This window comes from Balaenoptera borealis (genome assembly GCF_965194805.1).
Source record: "Balaenoptera borealis genome assembly, chromosome: 15".
In the NCBI taxonomy this organism is placed as follows: Eukaryota; Metazoa; Chordata; class Mammalia; order Artiodactyla; family Balaenopteridae; genus Balaenoptera; species Balaenoptera borealis.
Window position 1 is genome coordinate 14066073 of NC_138871.1, and position 24260 is coordinate 14090332.

A 24260-nucleotide genomic window follows, 5' to 3' on the forward strand; every position below is an offset into this window, starting at 1 on the left:
AACATAATGTGGAGAATTGCTTGTGAATGACCCAAACCAGAGGCATTACTTTTGCTGAGCCCTATTCCCCTTAAAGTAGCAGGCCTAGGGCTGCAGAGGCAAAACCACTTCTGTTTCTAACAAGGGAAGATATAGGTTGGGCATCCAAGGCCCAGGACACCACACTGAGATTGCACTCATGTTTCAGGTGTGCAGCAGCCCCTGTAGTGGCCCTCTTTGGGCGACTTGAAATGTAATTACTGAACCAATTCAGTCGTTTTTTTCTTTGATAAAAAATATTTCATTCTTTGGTAATTTAGTATGTTCCTATTCCTCTCTAAGGTCCTAGCATAGTATATAGTTACCCCTCAGTATCTGCAGGGGATTGGTTTCAGGACCCGCCACGGATACCAAAATTCACGGATGCTCAAGTCCCGTAGTTGGCCCTCCTGCATCTGTGGATTCAGCCAACTGCAGATTGTGTAGTACTGTGTTGAAAAAAATCTTTGTATAAGTGGACCCATGCAGTTCAAACCTGTGTTGTTAAAAGGTCAACTGTACTTTGAAGAGAAGCCATAAGGTGGATTTTGCTTCATATCTACACATAATATACTACTTTAAACTATATGTACTTGGCAAAAGAAAAGGGAGGGGAAAAAAGTCATTTAAAATAGTTAATAACTAATTTTAAAAATAGTTTTAAAGAGTTGAAACAGTTCCAAACAACATTCCGCTCATTGTTTATATGATGCAAAGTGAGAGGGGGATGGAAGCTGGACTCGCCTATGCCACGCCTTCAGTGATCGGCTTTCTTACACCTCTCTTGTGTGAGCGTCTTGCTGCACTGAGTGTGATTATAGTGTTAGAGGTGGTTTTTGTTTTTGGTATGATGTATCCCCTAAGTATTAGCCAACTCTGCTCAGTTGAAGAAGTGGCTGGCAGTCAGTTCCAGTGCTGGAGCAAAACATGTTAGACCTGCCTGAGGAATTTTCAAGGGAGACATATATATATATATATATATAAAGATAAAATTCACGTTCTGTAGAAGTCAGCCCAAGGTGGAGTGGGGTTCTTGGGTTCTTTTTTTTTCAAATTTAATTAATTAATTTATTTATTTATTTATGGCTGTGTTGGGTCTCCATTTCTGTGCGAGGGCTTTCTCTAGTTGCGGCAAGCGGGGGCCACTCTTCATCGCGGCGCACGGGCCTCTCACTATCGTGGCCTCTCTTGTTGCGGAGCACAGGCTCCAGACGCGCAGGCTCAGTAATTGTGGCTCACGGGCCTAGTTGCTCCGCGGCATGTGGGATCTTCCCAGACCAGGGCTCGAACCCGCGTCCCCTGCATTGGCAGGCAGACTCTCAACCACTGCGCCACCAGGGAAGCCCCTGGAGTGGGGTTCTTGACAGTAGTTGATTTTCTCCTTAAAAATTATGGAGGCTCATTCTTTAGGGTAATGTTTTGGAGGAGTAAGGACCCTACAAATGTGTAAACTTTCTACTTATTCTTACTATGATTTCAGTAGACCTGCAAATAAGAAAATTTTAAGCACCGGTGCCTCATTGAAGAATGATTTAATCAACAAACAATTCATGACAAGTTATTGTTCTTACTAATCTTTTCTGCTTCGTATCTCCTTTTGAGACTCTGATAAAAAATATCTCTCCTTAGAGAATGCTTGTGCGCTGGAGCACAGTCTTTTACAGTTTTGGTGCGGGTGGTTGACGGGAGATGGTTCATGGATTTCTTTGAGCCTGTACGTGAACATTAGATTAAGAGTTCCTCTTCCGGAGAAATAGTGTATATAACTTTTTACCTTTGACTTTCATGTCACTACTTTCTGCATTTAGTCATGTTATTGTGACAATAATAGCAGTTATTCATGTTTACATAATTAAAACTGTTTGTTTAGATTGCAGGTGACAAGAAGTCAGCTCAGTGGCGCACAGTGGAGGGTGCATTGAAGGAACGCAGAAAGGCAGTAGATGAGGCTGCCGATGCCCTTCTCAAAGCCAAGTAATTACTCATGGGCTTTAACAAGCAATTAGGGCCTCCTGGGGGCTTTCTTTGTACTGTCTGCATAGAAAGAGGAGGCAGAGAAACCCTTCCCTCCCCTCTCCGCCTGTACTGTATTGGTGATAGGAGCACGGAAGCTTAAAAGGGAGAGAGGGAAAAAAATATTGATATATAATCCAGCCAAAATAAACTTGGCAGAAGCCTATATAAAAGATCTTGTATAAAAATCAAGTTTTTCTTTGGATTATTATTTAGGTGATATGTGTTCTACAGATTTACTGAGGCTCTGCCATCATTTCAAGATTTTTCTGGGATGGCTTGAACAGTTTTATCAGAAATTAAAGAGTATGTCACAGTCTCTTTGCCTTAACTACCAAAGTAGTTAGCATATAATGAGTCTAGTTTTATGCCACCTTGACCTTTCCTGGAAGTTGTCTAAAACTAGGATCAAGCAAGCAAACCAAGTACAAGATCAACCTCTGACAATGGGAACCTACATTTGAATAAAGGGCTCTCATCAACATTATGGAATTGTTATTGGGTGGGCCAAAAAGTGCCTTCGGTTTTTTAAGTAAAAATGAAAAACGTATTTTTCATTTTCTCCAAGAACTTTATTGCACAGTGTTTTCACCCTTTTGTTCCACTGCCTTCTGCCATTTTTCAGGCAACTTCATAATTCCATCTTCCCAAAACTTTTTATCTTTTTGAGCAAAGAACTGTTCCAGGTGCCTTTTACAGTCTTCCCAGGAATTGAAATTTTTTCCATTAAAAGAATTATGTAAAGACCAAAATAAATGAAAATCCGAAGGTGCAGTCAATGTGTGGTGAATACGGTGGATGAATCAGAACTTCCCAGCCAAGCTGTAACAGTTTTTGCCTGGGCATCAAACATGCAGTCTTGCGTTATCCTGATGGAAGATTACGTGTTTTCTGTTGACTAATTCTGGACGCTTTTCGTCGAGTGCCACTTTCAGTTGGTCTGATTGGCAGCAGTACTTGTTGAAATTAACCGTTTGGTTTTCCGGAAGGAGCTCATAATAGAAGACTCCCTTCCAGTCCCACCATAAACACATCACCTTCTTTGGATGAAGACCGGCCTTTGGTGTGGTTGTTGGTGGTGTATTTCGCTTGCCCCACAATCTCTTCCATTCCACATTATTGTACAGTATCCACTTTTCATTGCCCATCACAAATTTGTTTTAAAAATGGAATGTTTTCATTACGTTTCAGTAGAGAATCGCAGGCGGAAATATGGTCAGGAAGGGTTTTTTTCCGCTTAACTTAACGTGGAACACAAACACCAAAGCGATTCACATAACCAGGCTGGGGCAAATGATTTTCAGTGCTTGATTTGGATATTTTGAGTATGTCGGCTATCTCCCATGTGGTGTAACATAGATTGTTCTCAATTATTGTTTCGATTTGATCGCTATCGACTTCAACTGGTCTACCCGACCATGGAGCATCGTCCAGCAAGAAATCTCCAGCACGAAACTTCGCAAACCACTTTTGACACGTTCGATCAGTCACAGCACCTTCTCCATACATTGCACAAATCTTTTTGTGCGTTTTTGCCTTTCTTGAAATAAAGTGTAATATGCCGAAAATGTTGCTTTTTTCTTCCACCTTCAATATTAAAATGGCCACACAAAAATTCACCAATTTTGATAATTCTTTTTTTAAATGCGTGCTGATATGACAGCTGTCACATACAATCTAACGAAATTGTTTAAGTGCTACTAAAGCCATCTTACGGAAAAACCCGAACAAACCTTTGGCCCACCCAATCAATATTTGTCATTCAAATTTTTGCTGTCTTCTTAACAAAATATTTAGAGAAAGAGAAGCCTTCTAATAAAGCCAGCATATCTTTTAGGAGATTGAAGGCGTTATGCCCACATCAGTCGACCATGAGTCAGGGCTCTGAGTTCTGTGTTCTGTGGTTGGGTAGACCATAGTCCATCCAGCCTGAATCGTGAGGGCTCCTGAAGGCCCAGCTATTTGCTTAGTGAGCTCTTAGGCCTCCTCCCTTGCCTTTGCCTTCCTCAAGCTCTCATTGGCAGGGGAGTCAACCTAATCCTTGCAAAAGCTGCCATTTATTGAGTGCTCCTGATGTAGCAGGCACTGTGCAAGGTACTTGGCATGAATTACCTCTACTCCCTATATAAGCGTGAGCAGCAAAGGAGAGGCTGGTCTGGGAGCCGAATCCAAGTCTCTCTGGTTCTGAAGCCTATGTGTTTTCCTGTACACCATGCTACTCGTCCGGTTCACTCTATAAATCTAGCTTCTCACCAAGGTGTTTTCAATTGTTGGTGAGGAAAGGTTCTGTGCCTGTTGACTGAAAAAGCATTGAGTAGTTTTTTCCAAATTAAATTTTTCATAGACTTAACAATTGTTTGTCATATTCTTTAATAAAGTTGATAAGGACTAATACTAAACCTTTGTTTTGTTTTATTGGTTTCCAGAGAAGAGTTAGAGAAGATGAAAAGTGTAATTGAAGATGCAAAGAAAGAAGAGGTTGCTGGGGCCAAATCTTATATAACTGCTGCAGAGGGGAAACTTCACAACATGATAGTTGATCTGGATAATGTGGTACAAAAGGTGTGTTTCTTAGATCTTGTACAAGTACTTTTTATTTTTAAATGTAATTGTTTTGTCAAAGGATTTTTAAGAATTCTGGAAAGTAGTAAGATTCCTATCATCTTTCTCTCTTTTCCCTTGAAAAGAATATTAGTTGTAACTAATTTTAAAAACTTGCTTTGGACACGAAGTGGATTCTTCAGTATTGTTGATACTTTTTATAATAGGTAAATATTTGCTCATGGTCATTACCACTTATGGAAATTTCACAAGTCTGCATTTGTGATGTGTATGGGTAATTTCCCGTGACCCAGAGAAAGAGGGACAGGGGCACAGTGAGATGGGACAGAGCCTGTCCATGGCATTTGAATAGAATTAGAAGGAAACAAAGACAAGACTTACATTCCTTTTTCTGAGCTTGAGATTTCTTTCTATATATTGCTTATATATTCACAACCAAATGTAAATAAATAAATGAATATGACTTAGAATATTCTGGAATGTTTATGGCACTTTTTGTTCACTTTAACCACATACCCCTTGTATCTGTTCAGGTTAAAGCAGCTCAGTCTGAGGCTAAGGTTGTGTCTCAGTATCATGAGCTGGTAGTCCAAGCCCGGGATGACTTTAAACGAGAACTGGACAGTATTACTCCGGAAGTCTTGCCAGGGTGGAAAGGGATGAGTAAGTACAACTGAAGTGTTGGTACTTTCCCTTTTGTGTTTTTTTTTTTAACGACTGATCAACTGATCTAAACTTGCTTCAGCTCCATTCTCTATTCTAAACCCTTCTGGCATGCATATCTCATCTGATATGCAGTATCATGTTTTCAACATTTTATTTCAGTCACACCTGTGACAGGTGACACACCTGGTTTAGCCATGGTGGACACAAGTTCCAGCCAGTGTAATTTGGAATCTAAGTGAGTGAAGCGACATAACCTTGACTCTATTAGCATATTATATATATGTAAAATTATTCAAAACCTTTGTTACTTTAAAAATATTCATAATGAATTACTTAAGGCACACCTTATGACTGCTCTGTGACAACACTGTGGTTGAGAACTCACCCAGGGGTGCTGGGTGGAAAGGAAATCTGCTGTGTGGCCTTCAACTTGCAAATAGCTCAGACTGCATGGAACTTTGATGGCTCAACAATTACATGTTGTAACTGCAGGGAATAGTCACATTTCCTTGAAGCTCTGTGAGAATAATAAGAATCACGGAGATTACCAGTCTCAACAAAATCAAAACAGTACTTCCTAAATGCCAGTGTCTGTTAGAAACTGAACATCAGGTAGCACCTGAAGAACTGGCATTATAGACTTCTCTGGGGTGAAGGTGTCAAGGCTGCATCACAGAACCGTGGCTGGTCTAAGGAGCTCAGGTAATAAAGACAGTGCAGGAATTTTAACAGCGTCATAGCCAGCCAAGGAGATGTCATGGCAAGAAGTAGAGTCAAGGCTGTTATTAACTCAGATATGTAGTTAGTTCTTTTAATGTAGTTGACTCACTTAAGAGGGAGATAGATACCAGATTCTTGTCAAAGCAAAAAATAAAAGCAGGATTTGTAAGAGAGGATTAAATGGAGAATCACACAAAGTTCAGTGTGGGAACAGTGAGTCAGTCTTATTTGAACATTGTTGGTTAAACTTCTTTAAACTGACTAGCAGCAGAGGGGAGAGTGTGTCCTTGAACAGGCTCCCTTAGGCCACAGCTGTACCATTTCCCTCACCAGAATTTTCCAAGGGCGGCTTCATTGAGGTTACAACTGAGACAGATATTATTATTCCCAGAGACATCCTCCTCCACAAGTCACTCTACCACGTTACCTTTTTTTAATCCTTCTGAAGTACTTACTGGTTTTTGTTTGTTGTGTGTGTATCTCTGTCCATTGGATGTAAGCTCCTTGGCTTAAACCTGACGTTGGTAGACAGTAGGGAGTCTAGGTTGGCTGCAGTAAATTAAATAAGATTGAAAGGGCAGGTCACGCTTTGCCTATGGAGAGTTAGTTATGAGTGCCATCCCTAGAAATTTGCATTCTCTCATCTAAAATACTTGTCTTTGGTCTTCCCAGTAGGCTAAATCCTACTGATTTTTCCATGCCAGCCTGTGAAGTTTTTAGCTTAAAAAATTTGGGGGCCTGGGTCGGGGGGGAATTCCTTGGTGGTCCTGTGGTTAGGACTCTGTGTTTTCACTGCCAAGGGTGCAGGTTCCATCCCTGGTCAGGGAACTAAGATCTTGCAAGCTGTGTGGTGCGGCCAAGATAAAAAAAATAAAATAAAAAATAAAAATTTTTTTTTTGGCTGATTTAAAAAATGCCCATTGTAAAGCATGAAAACATTAAAGCAGGTGTTCTCAGCTCAGGGCATTTTGCCCCCAGAGAATATTTGGCGATGTCTGGAGACAGACTTGTCACATTGCGGGGGTAGAGGCCAGAGGTGCTGCTCAGCGTCCTGCGGTGCACAGAACAGCCCCTCCAACTAATAATTACCTGGCCCAGGATGTCAGTAGTACCAAGGCTGAGAAACCCAGCATTAAAGAAGCGTATCGTATAGAAAGGGAAAATCCTCTGCAGTGTAATCTTTGGATTATTTTTTAGAGGGAGGAAGGCAACGTCCATTTAATTTCTTATTTTTAAAATAGATTGAAAGGTACAAATGGCACCTGCTGAAGTTTTTCCCTTCCAGCCATGCCTACAGCTGCAGAGTTTTCCTGCCAATGCTGCTGATTTCTTGTGTCCCTCTGGAGATAGTGACTTATTCCATGATTACCTCAGCCCTCAGTGTATGTTCTCGCTTCTGAACTCTTTTAAGACCTATACTAAGCTCATTAGTACTGATTTGTGTTACCAGTTATTTTTCTCTTATTAGTCTTATTTCCCTAAGTTATAAGTATCCTGGTGATACTCATCTGTCTAGTACTTTTTCTGTGTTCTCCATAGCTGAGCACAGTGGCAAACATAACAATATTTAGCTAACATTGTTGAGCATTATGTTATGTCTAGCACTGTGTTCTGAGTGCTTCACATGTAGTAACTTTTTTAAAGTTCATAACAGTCCTTTGAGGTAAGTTTTATTATTATGCCCGTTTTATAGATGAGAAAACTGAGACACAGAGGGCTTAAGTAGTTTGTCCACGTTTGGGGCTAGGGCCAGGATCTCATTCTTACCTACTAGCCTCACTGTTCTCTGGCTGATTGATTCGTGTGGGCAGCACAGGACCCCCTTTTGAGCTTTTGAGAAGAGGAATGATGTGATTATAATAAGTAGGAAAATTCATTTTTATGAGCTTGAGGGTGAGTTTGATGTAGGGAGGGATGCCTCAGGGTAAGGAAGCTATTTATAGCTGCTGGAGTAATCTGAGGGTGAAGTGATATGGGTCTCCCAGTGTGTATGCCAAGGGCACTGAAAATGAGGAATAGGAAAGAGACTTAGAAGTGATCATTCACCAATTGTTTTGTTTTGTTTTTGGCTACACCGGTGTGTCTTGTGGGATCTTAGCTCCCCAACCAGGGATCGAATCCAGGCCCCTGTCAGTGAAAACGCCGAGTCCTAACCACTGCACTGCCAGGGAATTCCCAGCAATTGGTTTGTTGAACCATAACTTGTATCTAGTGAAGTTGACGATGTATATACTCCTGATCCAACAGTTCAGTTCCTAGGTATGAGCTCAGGAAGACTCACACAGGTGCTCAGGAAGATTCATTAAAATGTTTATAGCAGCACTGTTTGTAAGAGCAGAAAAATCAGAGACAGTTAAATACCACACGTATGGCAGTGCAAATGAATGACCTAGACCATTTCTCTTGAACCTAAATGTTAAGGAAAAGCAAAAAGTTGCAGAAGAATATGTAAAATAGGATACCGCTTACATGAAGCTTAAGAACATGTAAAATGAAACTATATATTGTTTAAGGATGCATGCATATGTGAAGTATAACAAAATGAATGATAAACACTATATTCAGATAGTGGATACCACTGTGGGAGGAGGAAGTGTGCACATGGGTGTTGCCAGGATGAGAGGATGAGGTGCAATTTGTAGGTTGTCAGTATTCCCGAGGGACATGTCCTTTATTGCTAGTAGGCTAGTATATATAGCCATACTTACGTGCCATGTTCAGACTGACCTATTATCTCCTAACCTTGTCCATCTTTTGCCGGTTTTTCCTGCAGCATTGGGACAGATCCCTGTGTCTTTGGTTGAATACCAGATTAAGTAGTTGAACTTTTAGAGCCATTTTGGATGAAAAATACTTGTCTTTGAACTTGTTGAATCCAAGGGTCATACCCAGGATGTTAAGAAGCTTATTCCGAGAGGCAGGAGACTGTCTGCGGGTCCCCTCCTGTCAGGTGTTCACGCAGTGGTACTTGTGATCGTGGTGGGGTACATCATCCAAACTCTTCAGAATGTTATTTTTTTTTCCTTACCGCCACGTCAGGCAGTCATAGTTCTTAGTTTAATTTGCACACATTAAGCACAAATTTAATGTGAGTTCACTGTTTTCACATTTCCAAAGAAGAAAAATTAATTTCTTAAGTATTTGCAATGTTAAGAGAGGCGTGGTATTGAGAACACAGTCAGGACTGTGACTTCGTGAAATAGTCTACGAACTAATGCAGATGGGATAAACGAGAATTGTAGTTTCCATGTAAAAACTAAGTTGATTGCTTTATAAAAGTAGTTAGAGATGAGTCCCCGGAAACCAAGACTACTTTAATATCATTGACTCTCTTATTTTCTGAAATGTTAGAATTTACCTTGATTTATGTAATGTTTTCTGATCCTTTAAAAAATTTTGCTTTCCAGTACTAAAGTATGCTTTTTCTACTACTAGCTTCTGGTTCCTTCTTGCTTTCTTTTGGATATTCCTACTTAATGATTAATAACTGAAACATGTACTTACTTTTTTTCAAACTTATTCTTTTTCTTTGTAGGTATTTCTGACCTAGGTGAGTAATTATGTGTATTTTATGTTTAAAGCCTTCTGTTTTGAGTCTTAAAAGACTCAAGTCTTTTTGTTTTGCCTATGATTCTTATACTAAACCGTCTAAATTAATCTAAAGTAGAATTATGTTGCATGTGATAAATCTGATTTGTATATTTTTGTCATCCGTGTGCTCTCAGGAACAAAAATGTTTTCACTATGTGATTGGAAGCCTGTAGATGTGATAGATATATATGTATATACATTTTTAAGTTTTTATTTTGTAAAATTTGAAACATTAATAAGTAAGAAAACTATAATGAACTCCTGTTTACCCATCACCCAACTTTAGCAGTTACCAACACATGGCTGGTTTTGTCTCATTTATTCCCCCAACTTATGTTGAAGCAGATCCCAAACATTATATTCTTCAGCTTGTAAAAACTTTCAGTATGTTTTTTAAAAAATGTGATCACCATACCATTGTCCCAGTCAACAGTAATTCCTTCATGTCATCAAAGATATCTCTTAAGTGTTCAAATATCCCTAATCACTTTATAGAATGAGTTTTTTTAGTTGTTTTGTTCAAATCAGTATCCAAAGGAGCTACACATGGTGAATTTGGTCAATAAATCTCTCATCCTCACTTTGTTTTTTGCTTTTCAATCTATGTATTGTGGAATTGAGTTGTTTATCATAGTATTTCCCATATTCTTTATTTTGCTGTTAGAGCCATAATTCTTAACCTGTGGTAATATATCAGAACACTTCTGGAGTGTGAGATTGGGGAAAGAAAAAAAAACCCATCAGAACCAGACTCTTTGGGTATGATTATTTTTAAAAGCTCTGCAAGTGATTTTGATGGACAGCTCTGGCTGCAGGTCACCGTCCTGGATAATATTATCTGTGTCAGAAAAAGTAGAAAACTCTTATTAGGGAAAAGTCTGAGAGAATTTGGATTTGATTCAGGTTTTAGCAGAAAATGGAGAAGTGAGTACATTTGTAAGCTTTGTGTTTGTAAGCTTTGTCCTTAGAGGCAAAATTACGGTGAGTTACAAAGCCAATTTATAATCAGTTCAGATTGGAAGTACTACTAATTTGGGTTCCTGGAAAAAAACTGATTCTGTACTTGGAGGCCTCCCTGAATCATTTTGCTTGGGATTGAAAATGCTTAGTTGCTGGCCACGAGCTGTGCATTTCTGATTACACGGCAACCTCTCCATCTCTTTTTAAGTGTCAGCTCCTCTTGGCTTTTCTTCCTAGCTGTTTAAATTACAATCAGTTGAGGCAAGTTACCTTGTAGATGTATGATTTTGGTGAAATCATTAACATTTTCACGTGGTTTTGTTTAGCTGACAAGCTGTCCGCCGACGACCTAAACTCCCTGATTGCTCACGCGCATCGCCGCATCGACCAGCTGAACAAAGCGCTGGCCGAACAGAAAGCCACGGAGAAGCAGCACATTGCCTTAGCCTTGGAGAAACAGAAGCTGGAGGAAAAGCGGGCGTTTGACTCTGCAGTGGCAAAAGCATTAGAACATCATAGAAGTGAGATACAGGCTGAACAGGACAGAAAGGTAAAGAAATGAGCAAAACTGCCTAATGTTTAAAGTGAATCTAACTTGTTTGCTTCTAGAGGTAATACCAGCAGTCACTGACTTTAAAATACTAGCTGTAAGTTCAGGCCGACCCCCCCTCTTGAATGGAACTTTGGCCCTTGTTCTAGTCAGAACTTCTAGGGAAGGAGTGGTCTAGCAGAGAGCCTTTATGTTGAGCTGATGCAGGAGTGTCAGAAAGTAACGAGCTGCTGGCATCCAGGATTATCTAGCTTGCCTTTTCCCAGTGGAGCCTCTGTCCCCTTAAGCAGTGCTGAAAGAGTCTGTTGGATTCCGAGTATATTTTTCTCAAGTGTTTTTTTTGTTTCTTTGTTTGTTTATTTGGATTGTTTTTGGCTGCAACACATGGCCTGCAGGATCTAGTTCCCTGACCAGGAATTGAACCCGTGCCCCCTGCAGTGGAAGTGCTGAGCCCCAACCGCTGGACCGCCAGGGACGCCCCTCTCTGCAAGCGTTTCTGAGTAGTTAGTGGTGAAGCATGGATGAAATAGCTGTAGTCTTCTGTCTGAGCACATCATGTATTAAATAGGTGTCTACAGGCTGATTTGGGAACCTGACTACTCATCCTACCTTCACGTTTTCTCAGCTGCACAGTTGACCATTCCCTCCTCCTTTTTTAAAAAAATTAATTAATTTATTTTTGGTTACGTTGGGTCTTCATTGTGGTGCACGGGCTTCTCATTGCGGTGGCTTCTCTTGTTGCGGAGCACGGGCTCTAGGCACGCGGCCTCAGTAGTTGTGGCACACGGGCTTAGTTCTCCGTGGCATGTGGGATCTTCCCGGACCAGGGATTGAACCCATGTCCCCTGCACTGGCAGGCGGATTCCTAACCACTGCGCCACCAGGGAAGTCCACTTCCTCCTCCCTGAAGCTCTTTCTTCCCTAGGCTGCCAGACCCCACACTTGCTGGCCTTTCCCCCGCCTTGCTGACGCTCCTTGGCTTCCTTTGCTCAGCCTCTCAAATATCCGCGTGCACTGGCATTGTTCTGAAACCTTTTATCCATCTAAGCTGCCTCCAGGTGCTCTTCGCTAGTCCTGTGGCCTTGAAGTTTAAATACCGTCTATTACTGACACTTATATTGCTGGCTCTGACCTCTGCCTTGGCTTCAAGGGCTGTCCAGCAGCTGACTTGATGTCTTCAGGTGGATTTTCAGTAGTCATTTCAAACTCAACATGTTCAAAACAAATTTCTTGATTCTCTCCAAACTGTCTCCCAGCCCCTCAGCTGTTTCTCTCTAAATAAACCTCCATCCACTCAGTTGATCAAGCTAGAAATCATGCTCAGTTGTTCCTCCATCAGTTTTTGCATCCAGACCATTGACAGAGTCTACCAGCTCTGCATTCAGAATAAATCCCTAAACGCTCCACTTTTCTCTCTTTCAGTCACCACCACCTTAGTTCAGAGTATCATCTTAACGGGGTCCCTGTGTGCATACCCATCTTTCTATGTCTATTTACACAGGCAAGTGGTCCTTATAAAATGTATTCTCATCAGACACTATGCTGCTGAAAATTCTCCACTGACTGCCGACTGTATTTAATATAAAATCCAAATTCTTAACTTATACCAAAGAAGCCCCTTGATCTCATTCCTGTTTGCTGTGAGCCAGGCTTCCCTTACTTCCCTTATTTCCCTAATGTACCAGGTACCTTGGGTCTTTTTGTTGTCGTTTTGGTGCCTTGACTACATCTTTTGCCCTGGGGTAGCCCTGTCCTGTTCCCTTCAATCTAAAGTAGAGTCTCTGTATTACTTTCTCTCATATTGCCCTATTTATTTTCTTAAAAACAAGTACCACAGTCTGAGATGTCCATTTTGCCTGTCACTGATGCCTCTCTTGAAATGTATGCTGCAAAAGAGCGAGAAGTTTGTCTGCCTTGAGCACCACGGCATCCAAACTTATATAGTAGGCACTGCCTGGCACAGGGCTGGCACTTCATAAATATTTATGCACTGACTGAATGGATTCATTTACTAACTATATTGTTTCTGAGAAAAAGGAAGTTATGATTTCCAGGTAATTAGTATTAAATAATTTGCAATATGACCCATGGCTAATTGTTAGGCCAGACATTATAGGCTTTTCATAGTTTTGACTTGATTTGGCCTGTGTTGAATCTAAATTCATATTAAAATAAGCAGTTTCAGAGGAGCTTTCTTTGTTGAGAGAAACTGTGTTCAGTAACTGTCAGATACTTGTTACTTTTCTTAACAGTTCTGCATGGCAGGCCTTATTATTCACAGACAAGAAAATGGAGACTTAGAAGATGAATAATTTCCCTAAGGTCACACAGATGGTTGCGGTGAAGCTGTGTTTGATCCCAAGTCTTTGTAGTTAGTTCTGTGGTCTCGGATTTCTTGATTCTCAGGGGAGTATGTGATGCAGGAAATGAGTGTTTGCTTTGTACAGGAGGCAGCCTGGTGATATGGAAGAAACTCAAGTCTGGGGGTTAGAGAGACCCCTGTTTGGAATCTGATTTCGCCACAGCCATGCGACCTCGTTTGAGTCACCTTCCAACATTCAGCTTTCTGACTCATATGAGAACTCGAAATAAGAATGTGTTCCCATGCACGGCTCATCGTAAGGGGTTCTGGACGTGGAAGCTGCCATCATCGTGGTTACTGGTCTTTCTCTCTTGCTAAAAGCGTGTGTGGAGAATTGAGAATTCCTCATTACTGTACTTGGCTTCACAGGTGGAGGAAGTCAGAGATGCCATGGAGAACGAAATGAGAACCCAGCTTCGCCGCCAGGCTGCTGCCCACACCGATCACTTACGAGATGTCCTCAGGGTCCAAGAACAGGAACTGAAATACGAGTTTGAGCAGGTGAGGACCTGTCGTAAAGCATCGTCTCCCCTTCAACCTCCTTTTCCCCTTTACGTTATGAACAGTCTCTGCTTTCCTTCTAATGTGCTCCATGTCGTTCAGTCTGAGAGTGTGGAAGAACGGGGAAAGATTTCTAATGGTGCCTATCCTTGCTGGAGGGGGACTTTTGTATATTTCACATCTGCTCCTTTTTACATAAAGGTGTACCTATGTGTTACTGATCAGATGTGTTTTGTATTTATGTCCTAGTCATTTGGAGCCTTCAAAGCTTTAAGGAGGGTTGGTACAGGGGGTTTCAGGAATGCAGGTAATAATACTTGACACATGTATCGCCTGCTTTATCTCCACAAACTCTTGTGGATTATGTGGTAGTTCTGAGATTTTTATATTTGAGGAAACATCCCGGAGAGGTTAAGTTTGGAAACCACAGCAAACCATCAGGATACCTTTAATCATAATTAGTTTCTACTCAGCAAGTCATTTATAACATATTAACTTATTATTCTGTCTCACAAGAAGGGAATGAGGTTTTCCAAGTAAGGAAATCTTCCAGAAAATTGAAATTTATGCCAGTATGAAAAGGTATATTACTTTGAATTCTCTTTGATGAGTATTTTGAGAAAAGTGAACTCTTAAAGTGGAAGATATTGAATACAATTTAATGTCTGGGTGGCCACAGAGTTACTTTATTTTCTAAAGTTGTCATTTTCTCATTTTAATAGACTTCTTTCTTCCCCTCCTGGTCTTCTTCCTCTAATATTAGGTTCCACCGGTAAATTTGTAGAAGATGAACCATCACATATAAGCTTTAGGAAATTTTTGAAACCTTACACATAATGTAGGAGTTTCATGACACCTGTTTTGAGATGTTAAAGGCCCTCTTTACTTTTGGAGGCAGCAGTTACTGGAAGACTTAGTGGCCCGATAAGTGACATGCGCTGAGGTAGCATTACTTTTCTCTGTGCACTGTTTACCATTTCAGGACCTGTCTGAGAAACTCGCTGAACAAGAATTACAGTTTCGTCGCCTCAGTCAAGAGCAAGTTGACAACTATACTCTGGATATAAACACTGCCTATGCCAGACTGAGGGGCATCGAACAGGCTGTTCAGAGTAAGCACACGGGCCTCTTACAGCTAATTTCATTCAGCCCTACTTCTCAGGGTAAATTCTTGCTATGAGGATAATGGTATACGTGCATTGACGTTAGGGAATAAAGATGCCGAAGTCCCTCTAATAAATTTTATTCATTTCTTAGAAAATTAGCCCCAGATTTAATAAGTTTGTAGTATAGAGAGTTGTGAGAAGAAATTTTAAAGGATCTAAAAATTAAACCTAAGTAACTTGAAGTTTTACTCCTTATGTGACCGGCATGAGATCACCATTTACAAGGCGGTTTACCCAACACACTTTGGTTGTGTCTCACGTGCCCTGAGTGGAGAAAAAGGTCAGTGTGCTGCATGTTCGCCCTCCAGGCTCTGCTGTTGGAGGGTTACCTGGAGGTGGTGATTTGCTGGTTCCACCCACCAAATAGATGGTAGTTATGCTGAGGCCTCCATGTGCCACACTGGAAGGGAAATGCCCTGACAGTGAGGATGCTATTAATAAAATGGGTTTCTGTGGGATGTGATGGAATCTTTTTTGTCATGTAAGCATAGCAATGAGCTAAGTACTCATGAAATTTCAAGATCCAGTAGTCTTCCGTTCCTTTGTAGAAAGTTTCTGATGGCCTTAATGTAAGTCTTGGCTTAATTTAAATATCACATTTCTTTCTCAAACATTTCTAAAGATAAATGTATCTGAATTAGATACCCTGCATTCTCCTAGATGTCACAGGAAGAAAGAAGGGAGGCTCGTCTGTGCACATCCACCCTCCCAGCTTTCTCCACGGCTACAGTAGAAACAAGTGTTCAGCAGATTATGTCGTGCCTTGTTGCCTCGTGTGAAGAGGCCAGCTAGGAAAGAACGCACCATAAATAAGTGGTGGGATGGGCTTGGAAGAGGCTCTCTCCAGCCCTGTCTTCCACTTCTGTGGAAGGTGCACCAGTTCTCTGTGTGTATGAGGACATAGTCAGGTGGAGAAAAAAGTCTGTCTTTGCCTTTTTTTTTTTTTTTTTTTAAATAGGTCACGCAGTTGCTGAAGAGGAGGCCAGAAAAGCCCACCAGCTCTGGCTCTCGGTGGAGGCATTAAAGTACCGCATGAAGACGGCATCTGCAGACCTGCCCACTGTTCCCCTGGGTAGCACAGTGGAGGCCATCAGAGTCAACTGTTCCGATAGTGAATTTGCCCAGGCTCTAAGCGCAGCCCTCCCTCCAGAGTCCCTGACCCGTGGGGTGTACAGTGAAGAGACCCTTAGAGTCCGTTTCTATGCCATCCAAAAACTGGCCCACAGGGTAGCCATGATCGATGAGACCAGGAATAGCTTATACCAGTACTTCCTCTCCTACATACAGTCCCTACTGCTGTTCCCACCTCAGCAGCTGAAGCCACCAGCAGAGCTCTGCCCCGAGGACACAAACACATTTAAGTTACTGTCATATGCCTCCTATTGCATTGAGCATGGAGACCTGGAGCTGGCAGCAAAGTTTGTCAATCAGCTGAAAGGGGAGTCCAGACGAGTGGCACAGGACTGGCTGAAGGAAGCCCGAATGACCCTAGAAACTAAGCAGATAGTGGAGATCCTGACAGCATACGCCAGCGCCGTAGGAATAGGAACCACTCAAGTGCAGCAAGAGTAAGGTCCAGGAAGAGCCTGGTAAAGACACATTTCATGTCAAAGGAAATCGGCAGTAATACATGAAGGGTTTGCAACAGGGTCTCAGAATTGCCTAGAAATGAGCAGGTTACAGGTACTGTTCTAAATGTTAACACCTGTTGCATTTATATTATTCCTTCTTGCTGTCATGTCAGTCAACTCCAGGAGCACTTTATTTGCAACTTGTGTAACATTTTCTGTTTTTCAGGTTTTACTGATCAGGCTTGTGAGCCAACCAAAATAATGTTTGCCATCACTGTTACTATTGGTTTTTGCCCTTGGAGCAAACTGAATAAAACAAAAATTGAAAACTGAGTAGCTTATACCTTTTCAAAAAGTTATCATTTCTAGTTTGTTGTGTATATGGAAAATTTCCTTGATTAGCAGAAGTAGCAGAAGTAGCAACTCCTGGGCGCTCAGAGTTTCCAGGCTGTGAACTGGGTTTCAGAAGCCCTAGGCCTGTTCTTGGCTTTGAAGGTCCTGGTGAACTGACTGCTGCTGGTCAACCTCAAGAGTGATGTAAATATAAGCCAAAATGCCAATATATTTATAATTGGAGATATATCATTCCAGTGATTCAAAGGCACTAGAGATAGTGTGTATGCCAAACTTCGATTGCTACCACAGGGAAAAATTATATTTTATACTGGGACCCAATACACCCGCATGCACCCTTATGTGAATGTATACATGAAACAGTTTCTGGAACCATTGCTTCTCTTTTCTACTTGTGATGTACTGTGTTCTGGTCTGTGGCATTAGAAAAATGTTGGTGTCTTCTCTGCCCACAAATTAATTCCACAGCCCTCAGAAAAGTTCATGGCTCCCAGTTCTGGAACACTGGTAGTTGACCTTGCTCCTTTCTGGTATGTTGACTGTGAATCTCTCCATTGAAGTGGTGGGGGTGGCGAGCCTGGAATCTTAAAGGGATTCAATAATTTTGTGGTATATTTGAACTGGATTGCTGTAAAACCCAGAGAACTTGCTTACATAGTTCACTTCTCTTAAGATTAGAACAGTTGCCATATTGGATAAACATTAACCAGTGTTTTTTACCTTTCATTTTTTACTTCATGAAATTACCGTCAACATATTTTTTCAAAATCATGATTTTTTGTTGGTTTTTTTTTTTTTATAAATTTATCTTATTTTATTTTTGGCTGCATTGGGTCTTCGTTGCTGCGCACGGGCTTTTCTCTAGTTGGGGCGAGTGGGGGCTACTCTTTGTTGCAGTGTGCAGGCTTCTCATTGCAGTGGCTTCTCTTGTTGTGGAGCACGGGCTCTAGGTGTGCGGCCTTCAGTAGTGGCTCACGGGCTCTAGAGCGCAGGCTCAGTAGTTGTGGTGCACGGGCTTAGTTGCTCCGCGGCATGTGGGATCTTCCCGGACCAGGGCTCGAACCCATGTCCCCTGCATTGGCAGGTGGATTCCTAACCAGTGCACCACCAGGTAAGTCCTTTTTGTTGAGGTTTATGTGTTCATAAACAGATTATTGAAGAGGCATTTTTATCTGAGCAACATATCTGGAAATCATGAAAAAAAGAGGGTTGTCTATATATTTCTGCAGGTGTATCCAGCTCCTGATTGTTACACTCAAGTCTGCATGGCACTTGACGTTGTCCTTTGATTTGGGGATCCAGTGGTTCATTTGGCGTTATTAACCGTCCTTATGTTCCTCCTAAGTGGATTCTTAATTCAACACAATACATCTAGTTTCTCTGACTGGAACACACACTTCGTGTGATGTCCTTAATCTCTGCAGGTAGAGGGACTCTTGGCACCTGTGGGCCATTAAGCTTTTACTAGAAGATAATGAGGCTGTTCTAAATTAAGCCTTTCTTCCCTTTGGAATAGCATGAAATTGTAGAATACATTAACTTGCAAAGCTGACTAACTTATTTGTCATGTTAGAAGTGTTCATAATTTTTATTTTACTCAGGAAATGTGTAAAACATTACAGATTAGAAGGAAATAAATTTCTCTAGGAGCCCAGGAATAACTTCCTTCAGATGTGATTATCTGAGCTCACAGGAAGCAAGCAATACTGAGCGGTTTATTTCCACTCTCTAAATCAAAATAACGAAAGCCACTGGCTTTCAATTTTAGTATTCCTTTAGCAAACCTCCCCAACCCTCATTGCATATTGAGAAACAAGATGTTGAAAGGGGACTCTGCTTGTCCAGACCTTGATTTTTCTTCCTGATGCCCAGTAAGATTCACATCTTCCTGAGCTACCACTCAGCAACCCCTTAGGTGAAAAGGGCCTTTACTTGGGCCTAAAGAGCCTTTACGTGCGTTCTCAGTTCTACCTTCAAGGAGGTGGAATCATTAAAACTCTGATCTTTGCCTTAATGTTTAAAGTTTCTAAATCAATCAAGAAGGAAAATGTAAACTTAGGCAGTCTCTTTTTTTTAAGGCACGGTACTTCTGTATTCCTGAGTATTGACTTAAACCCTCTGCTTTCTTAACAGGTTCTGCATAAAAGCAGCCTCCAAGTCCCAAATTAGTTGTAATTTAAACTTTTAAAGTAATTTGAACTCAGTGCAGAAGAACAGGTAATTTAACATAAACGGGAAATAAAAAGTGATTACATTTCAGGCAAATCACTCATCAGGTCCAGTGGGCACCATTTACCTGAACCAGGGCTCAGCTCAGCTCCCCTGGTTTCCTCCCTGTGGATGCATTCAGGGGCTGGGGGGTCTGAGAAAGCAGAGGGAGCGTTGAGGAGGAGGGGCTTTGCCTGGCCACGCCACCCTTTTCCACATGGGGTGGTGACACGGTTTCACTGCTTGGTCCGGGTTAGCTGTATGGACACTGCCCTGGGGTCTCAGGAAGAAAGAGGAAGGGGCTCTGGAGGGACTGTGGGGCACAAGCCAGCAAAGGCGCTGCTGTCGTGGGAACAGATGGCGCTGGTATCGGCAAAGCTTAGGTTTTCCTGGGGATGAATTCTGTCGTGACCTTCACTTCTCTTGGACGTTCTGAGTTTTCAAGAGTGAAGTCTTGCTGAGCTCTGTAAACTTGGGTTTGATCTCCAGTGTTCCTTCTAAAATCTTCTATAAAGTCCACAGCTATGCAGGTCAGCTAGACAACTTTTTTTTTTTAAATTATTTTACTTACTGATTTTTGGCTGTGTTGGGTCTTCGTTGCTGTGCGCGGGCTTTCTCTAGTTGCGGCGAGTGGGGGCTTCTCATTGCGGGGGCTTCTTGTTGTGGAGCATGGGCTCTAGATGCGTGGGCTTCAGTAGTTGTGGCGTGCAGGCTCAGTACTTGTGGCACACGGGCTGAGGTGCTCGGCAGCATGTAGGATCTTCCCCGACCAGGGCTTGAACCCATGTCCCCTGCATTGGCAGGCAGATTCTTAACCACTGTGCCACCAGGGAAGTCCAAGGACAATATCTTGATGTTGAAGGTGATCATATGGATGATGGTTTCTTTGTCCAGGAAAGGCCCTAGACAACATTCTTTTACAGGTTAGGCTCCTTCCTGGGCCAGGCTGGAGACTCTTTCACCCCCCCTTTGTGTACCTTACATTTGCTCACTCCATGTCCTAGCACACTGCCTTCATCAACCGAATAAAATATGCCCATTTCTCGGGTAAGTTGCCACTCTACCACTGAGATCTAATCTAAGTGATTCTGTAAACCTTGCCCTGCCCATCCACACTCCTGGTGACTGCTGTCTCACAGCACGTCCTTTTACCAGCAGTAAAATAGTTTACATCACCATCAGGTACACTTATACGTGTTTATCATTATGCATACACCTGTGGTGCTGTAAAAATGTCACGAAACTTTAACGTATGCAATGTACTTAATTTTCTAATCCATTTCATTAAAATATTCTAGTCATCATCTGCAAAAATTGATTTCAAACCCTGCAGTTTGAAAGACGTAAGACAATCCATTTTATTAAGAGTACTCAAGTTTTCTATTGGACCAAAACCAAAATTGATAGGTTATTAACTTCGGCATAGAAAAACAGAACACCTTATACTATTAGAAGCTGAAGAGAGAATGGAGACCAGTCCTGCAGGCCTTCCTTAATTTTTTTCTGAAAAGCTGGAAGCAGTTATTTTGCCCAGAATCGGAATCTGGAATATCTGTAGCACAGAGTTAAGACCACATGGCCACATCATCACCCACTTGGAAAGTCCACTACAAATTCATGTGCCATCATCAGCCCAGATGGACCTTTTCCCCATCAACGCCATAGCTGCGACGCACGATGCTGAGGATTGTTCTCTGGCAGGATTCCCCGGCAATGGAAGTGTTCTGCATCTGTAAGGATTGCACTGAATGGATACTCAGCCCAGAAGAATCAGCCATTTCCAGGTGCTGATGAACCAGAGGGAAAGGGAGGGGCCGAGTTTACAGAAGCTTCCAGGTAGCCAAGTTCTCTTTGCAAGTTTTAAGGCAAGGTCAGAGGCTAATCTGCCCTACCTATCCCTTTTGCTCATTTGCTATGTCAAGGGGCTACTGGGGCGATGCACATGAATACTTAAGTAGCTAGTTACTGTCATTTCCCCTGCCCTCTTTCTTTGTGTCTCACTTAGAATCTATCTTAAATTCTGGTGATCGAGGAGAAAACATACGAGTCAATACTTAGGTTTCTGAGGATGTATGACTGGGTCCTGGCCAGAGGATAGCAAATGGAGATGGGGACAGGCACATGTCACAGACACATGTACAATACAGCAGCCCATAAATGGCAACCCCGGCAGGGTAAGGATGAAGTTGCTCATCTGAGGAGAACTTCTGGGATGCCTGGGTAAATCTGGCAATCAGATTATGAGCTAAGCAGCCTGTGCTAGAAACCCCCGTGAAGCTCCTGCAAGCCTCACAAGTTCCTGTTTGCTTCCCATACCACTTGCAAGTCGTAAGAGAGGCTGGAGTAGAGGTTCTTGACCTACTCGATTACCAGCAATACACAATCATGTCAAGAAGACACTTCAATCCTCTTGTCACCACATACATTTAGACCACTTTAAGTACAGCACAACTGAAGAAGGTGCCAGCACTCACACAGAGAGAAAGGGAGAGATGAAACACTCCTGTGCAAGCCCCAAGCCTAGTGGGAGACTATGGGCTATTTTATAAAAATAATGGAAATGCATACATATGTACCTTGGTTACAGTATTTACAGTCTTCATCTTCCCAGTTCTGCAGCCTAAACTCCTGACGTTGTTTAATCAGTTCTAAGATGAATAATTTCCCACATATAAATATCCCTGAACTTGGCTACTACTGACCCAGCACCAACTGTGATGTAATTGTACAAAAACTTCCTTTAGACGCTTTCTGAGTTGGAGGAAGTGTCAGGTCATAGCATCAGCCAACAAAGGCTACAGTCCCCAGTGGGGAAGGGGCAAACCACACTGACATCAGCTGACAAACACTGCAGTTGTGCGGAGCTTAAGAACATCACAACGTGTGTCCAAAGAAATGAAAATGGTAGTGCCCCTTCTGTTCACATGGTAACCCTGGCATGGACGGTTTAGTTCAGGAATTAAACGTAAATAAGTAAGCGTTGTTATCAAGATTCACCAAATCTGTATTCTCTTGTTTTCTTCACATTACAATTAAATACTAACATCTCAGTTCTCAAGTGTAATCACAACAGCCATGCTAGGCCACAGGAGCTCCTGATTTGACCACTTTTATTTGCCTTCGCCGACGTCATTGTCACTGTCACTGCTGCTGTCACTGGTCAAGGCAGTTAGGTCTCCCAGGGCTTCCCTGTAAGAAAAATAAATGGGAGGGTTACACTGTAACTCAGGCTTGGGGCTGGGGAACTCTGCAGCTGCACTATAGCAACAAAGGAAAAGGTTCCAACCAGCAAATAAACCTATAGGCCTCCCTGACTTTTATGACAAACGAAAAATATCATGAAACCAATACATCCTGACTTTCTGCAAGGAAAGGAAATTCAGGGGGTAGAAAGCTACAAACATCTGAATGGGCAGACAGACAAATGGTCTGCTCCATTTTCATAACTTTCCTTGATGGTGATGATACAGGACCCACTTACTTCTGCTCCTGGCTGAGGGTGAAGTCAGCCATTAATCTCTGGGTGAGGCTCTCACAAATAGGTAAGCTGAAGGCACCTGCCAGCTTCACTATCTCAATGGCCTGGGCAGGGCTGCCGGATGCTTTTGCACTGCCCATAAACTCATTCAGCAACTCATTCCTGTAAAAGGCAAAAATGTCAACATCCCCAACTAAACCCCTCAAAGATTTACATACAAAATCTAGTATCTTATAAAGATCAGTCATAAAATCCTCAACAGTAGCTTTGCAGACAGTTACATGAAGTCTAACTTTAAAGGGCCAAATAGATAATGAACACTGATTGGTTCATTATGCCTTCACTGAGGATCTAGCCAATGTATCCCCAGCGTGCTGTGATCACTGAGCACAGATTAAAAAAAAAACAGTGCTTGCCTCAGGATACCTTAGATGGTAGGAGTGACCGATCACCTACTTGCCTAACAGAAAAGTGCCCAATTGCCATGGCTGAGGTATGTGAGGAAATTCCAACCCCCTTCCCGCAATAAGAGTTAAACGCATGTGGCTAATCCAGGATGTACCCAGGCAGCCCTGTTAACTTGAACTTACCTAGGGATCTTATTATGTTTCCTGAAAAGCCCCAGCATTTTCCTGTTCAAGATGAGATAGGAAAAAGATTATGAATACTAATAGAACAGAAGGCAATCGAATGACCATAGCTTTTCTCCTGGACTCAGAGACCAAGTGTCCTTCCTAACAACCAGAGAGGAAGCTCCTGAAGACACACGTCTGTGAGCTCCACCAGCTCCCAGCCCTGTCTTCCCATCAGAATCACCCCAGGTGCCTCAACCCCCTCTTCCCAAACTTCATATATGCAAATTACGTTACAAATTTCAAAGGCAAATCTGCTTTGTTGCCAGTGTTGAGAATTGCTGTGGTACATCCTCCTCCAGAGGATCACTTCAGTCCCCCCAAGGAGGGAATGTATGATATTATGTGGGCAGTGGGAAGAGAGGGACGCAAATACAATTTCATCTCTTTTCTCTTACAATCCAGCGTGAGTTCAGTGTGTCCTATGATGACGTTATGAAGAGCAGGCTCAGATTCAGGCATCAGTCTCATGTAAGTGCTTGCCGTCATCCTGCCACACGCAGGACAAAGGAGAAACACGTACACTCAGCTCCCATGATCAGCTGAGGTCCGTACCCCTGCGCCAATCATCACAGCCTGGTTCATAACAAGCGTGTGTCACCCTGCCCTCGTCAACAAGTCCAAGCATCAAATGTTAGTCAGCAGCTGTGTAGCCGGCTGTGTGATTCGCCACCAGCTACGATCAGAGGAGGCAGTAAAGCCTTTACCAGCCCTTCCTGGAGAGAGCAGACACCCACACCGTGGACTGACCATCAGGTTCAAATTAAGGTCCTCGCTAGTGAACAGCCAGGCACTGGCTCTTAACACCAACACATGGTTATATCCAAAACAATACACATCGGAACCACCCAACTGTGACCGCCCCTAGCAAGGACTCTTCCACTGACTTCTCCGCTTTTGGAAAAACC

At 42.3% G+C, this 24260-nt stretch overlaps 2 protein-coding genes across 10 annotated transcripts in view; one reads left to right on the top strand and one right to left on the bottom strand.

Annotated features, from left to right (window-relative positions):
* Positions 1 to 17013, top strand: part of IMMT (inner membrane mitochondrial protein) — a 50384-nt gene extending 33371 nt beyond the window's left edge. For 4 of the 9 annotated variants that reach the window (XM_082357656.1, XM_082357659.1, XM_082357660.1 and 1 more), the window contains exons 8-15: positions 1889 to 1992; positions 4458 to 4593; positions 5127 to 5256; positions 9515 to 9529; positions 10857 to 11080; positions 13812 to 13943; positions 14926 to 15055; positions 16068 to 17013. In XM_082357656.1, the coding sequence (XP_082213782.1) occupies positions 1889 to 1992; positions 4458 to 4593; positions 5127 to 5256; positions 9515 to 9529; positions 10857 to 11080; positions 13812 to 13943; positions 14926 to 15055; positions 16068 to 16681 (1485 nt within the window). In that variant the 3' untranslated portion in view covers positions 16682 to 17013. Of the gene's footprint in view, positions 1 to 1888; positions 1993 to 4457; positions 4594 to 5126; positions 5272 to 9514; positions 9530 to 10856; positions 11081 to 13811; positions 13944 to 14925; positions 15056 to 16067 lie in introns of all 9 variants that reach the window. The other 5 variants (XM_082357661.1, XM_082357658.1, XM_082357662.1 and 2 more) reach the window with 2 other exon arrangements.
* Positions 17014 to 20575: 3562 nt separating this feature from the next.
* Positions 20576 to 24260, bottom strand: part of PTCD3 (pentatricopeptide repeat domain 3) — a 30921-nt gene continuing 27236 nt past the window's right edge. The window contains exons 22-24 of the mRNA XM_082357666.1: positions 23311 to 23352; positions 22724 to 22882; positions 20576 to 22431 (exon numbers count right to left, since the gene is read on the bottom strand). Of these exons, the coding sequence (XP_082213792.1) occupies positions 22353 to 22431; positions 22724 to 22882; positions 23311 to 23352 (280 nt within the window). The 3' untranslated portion in view covers positions 20576 to 22352. The remainder of the gene's footprint in view (positions 22432 to 22723; positions 22883 to 23310; positions 23353 to 24260) is intronic.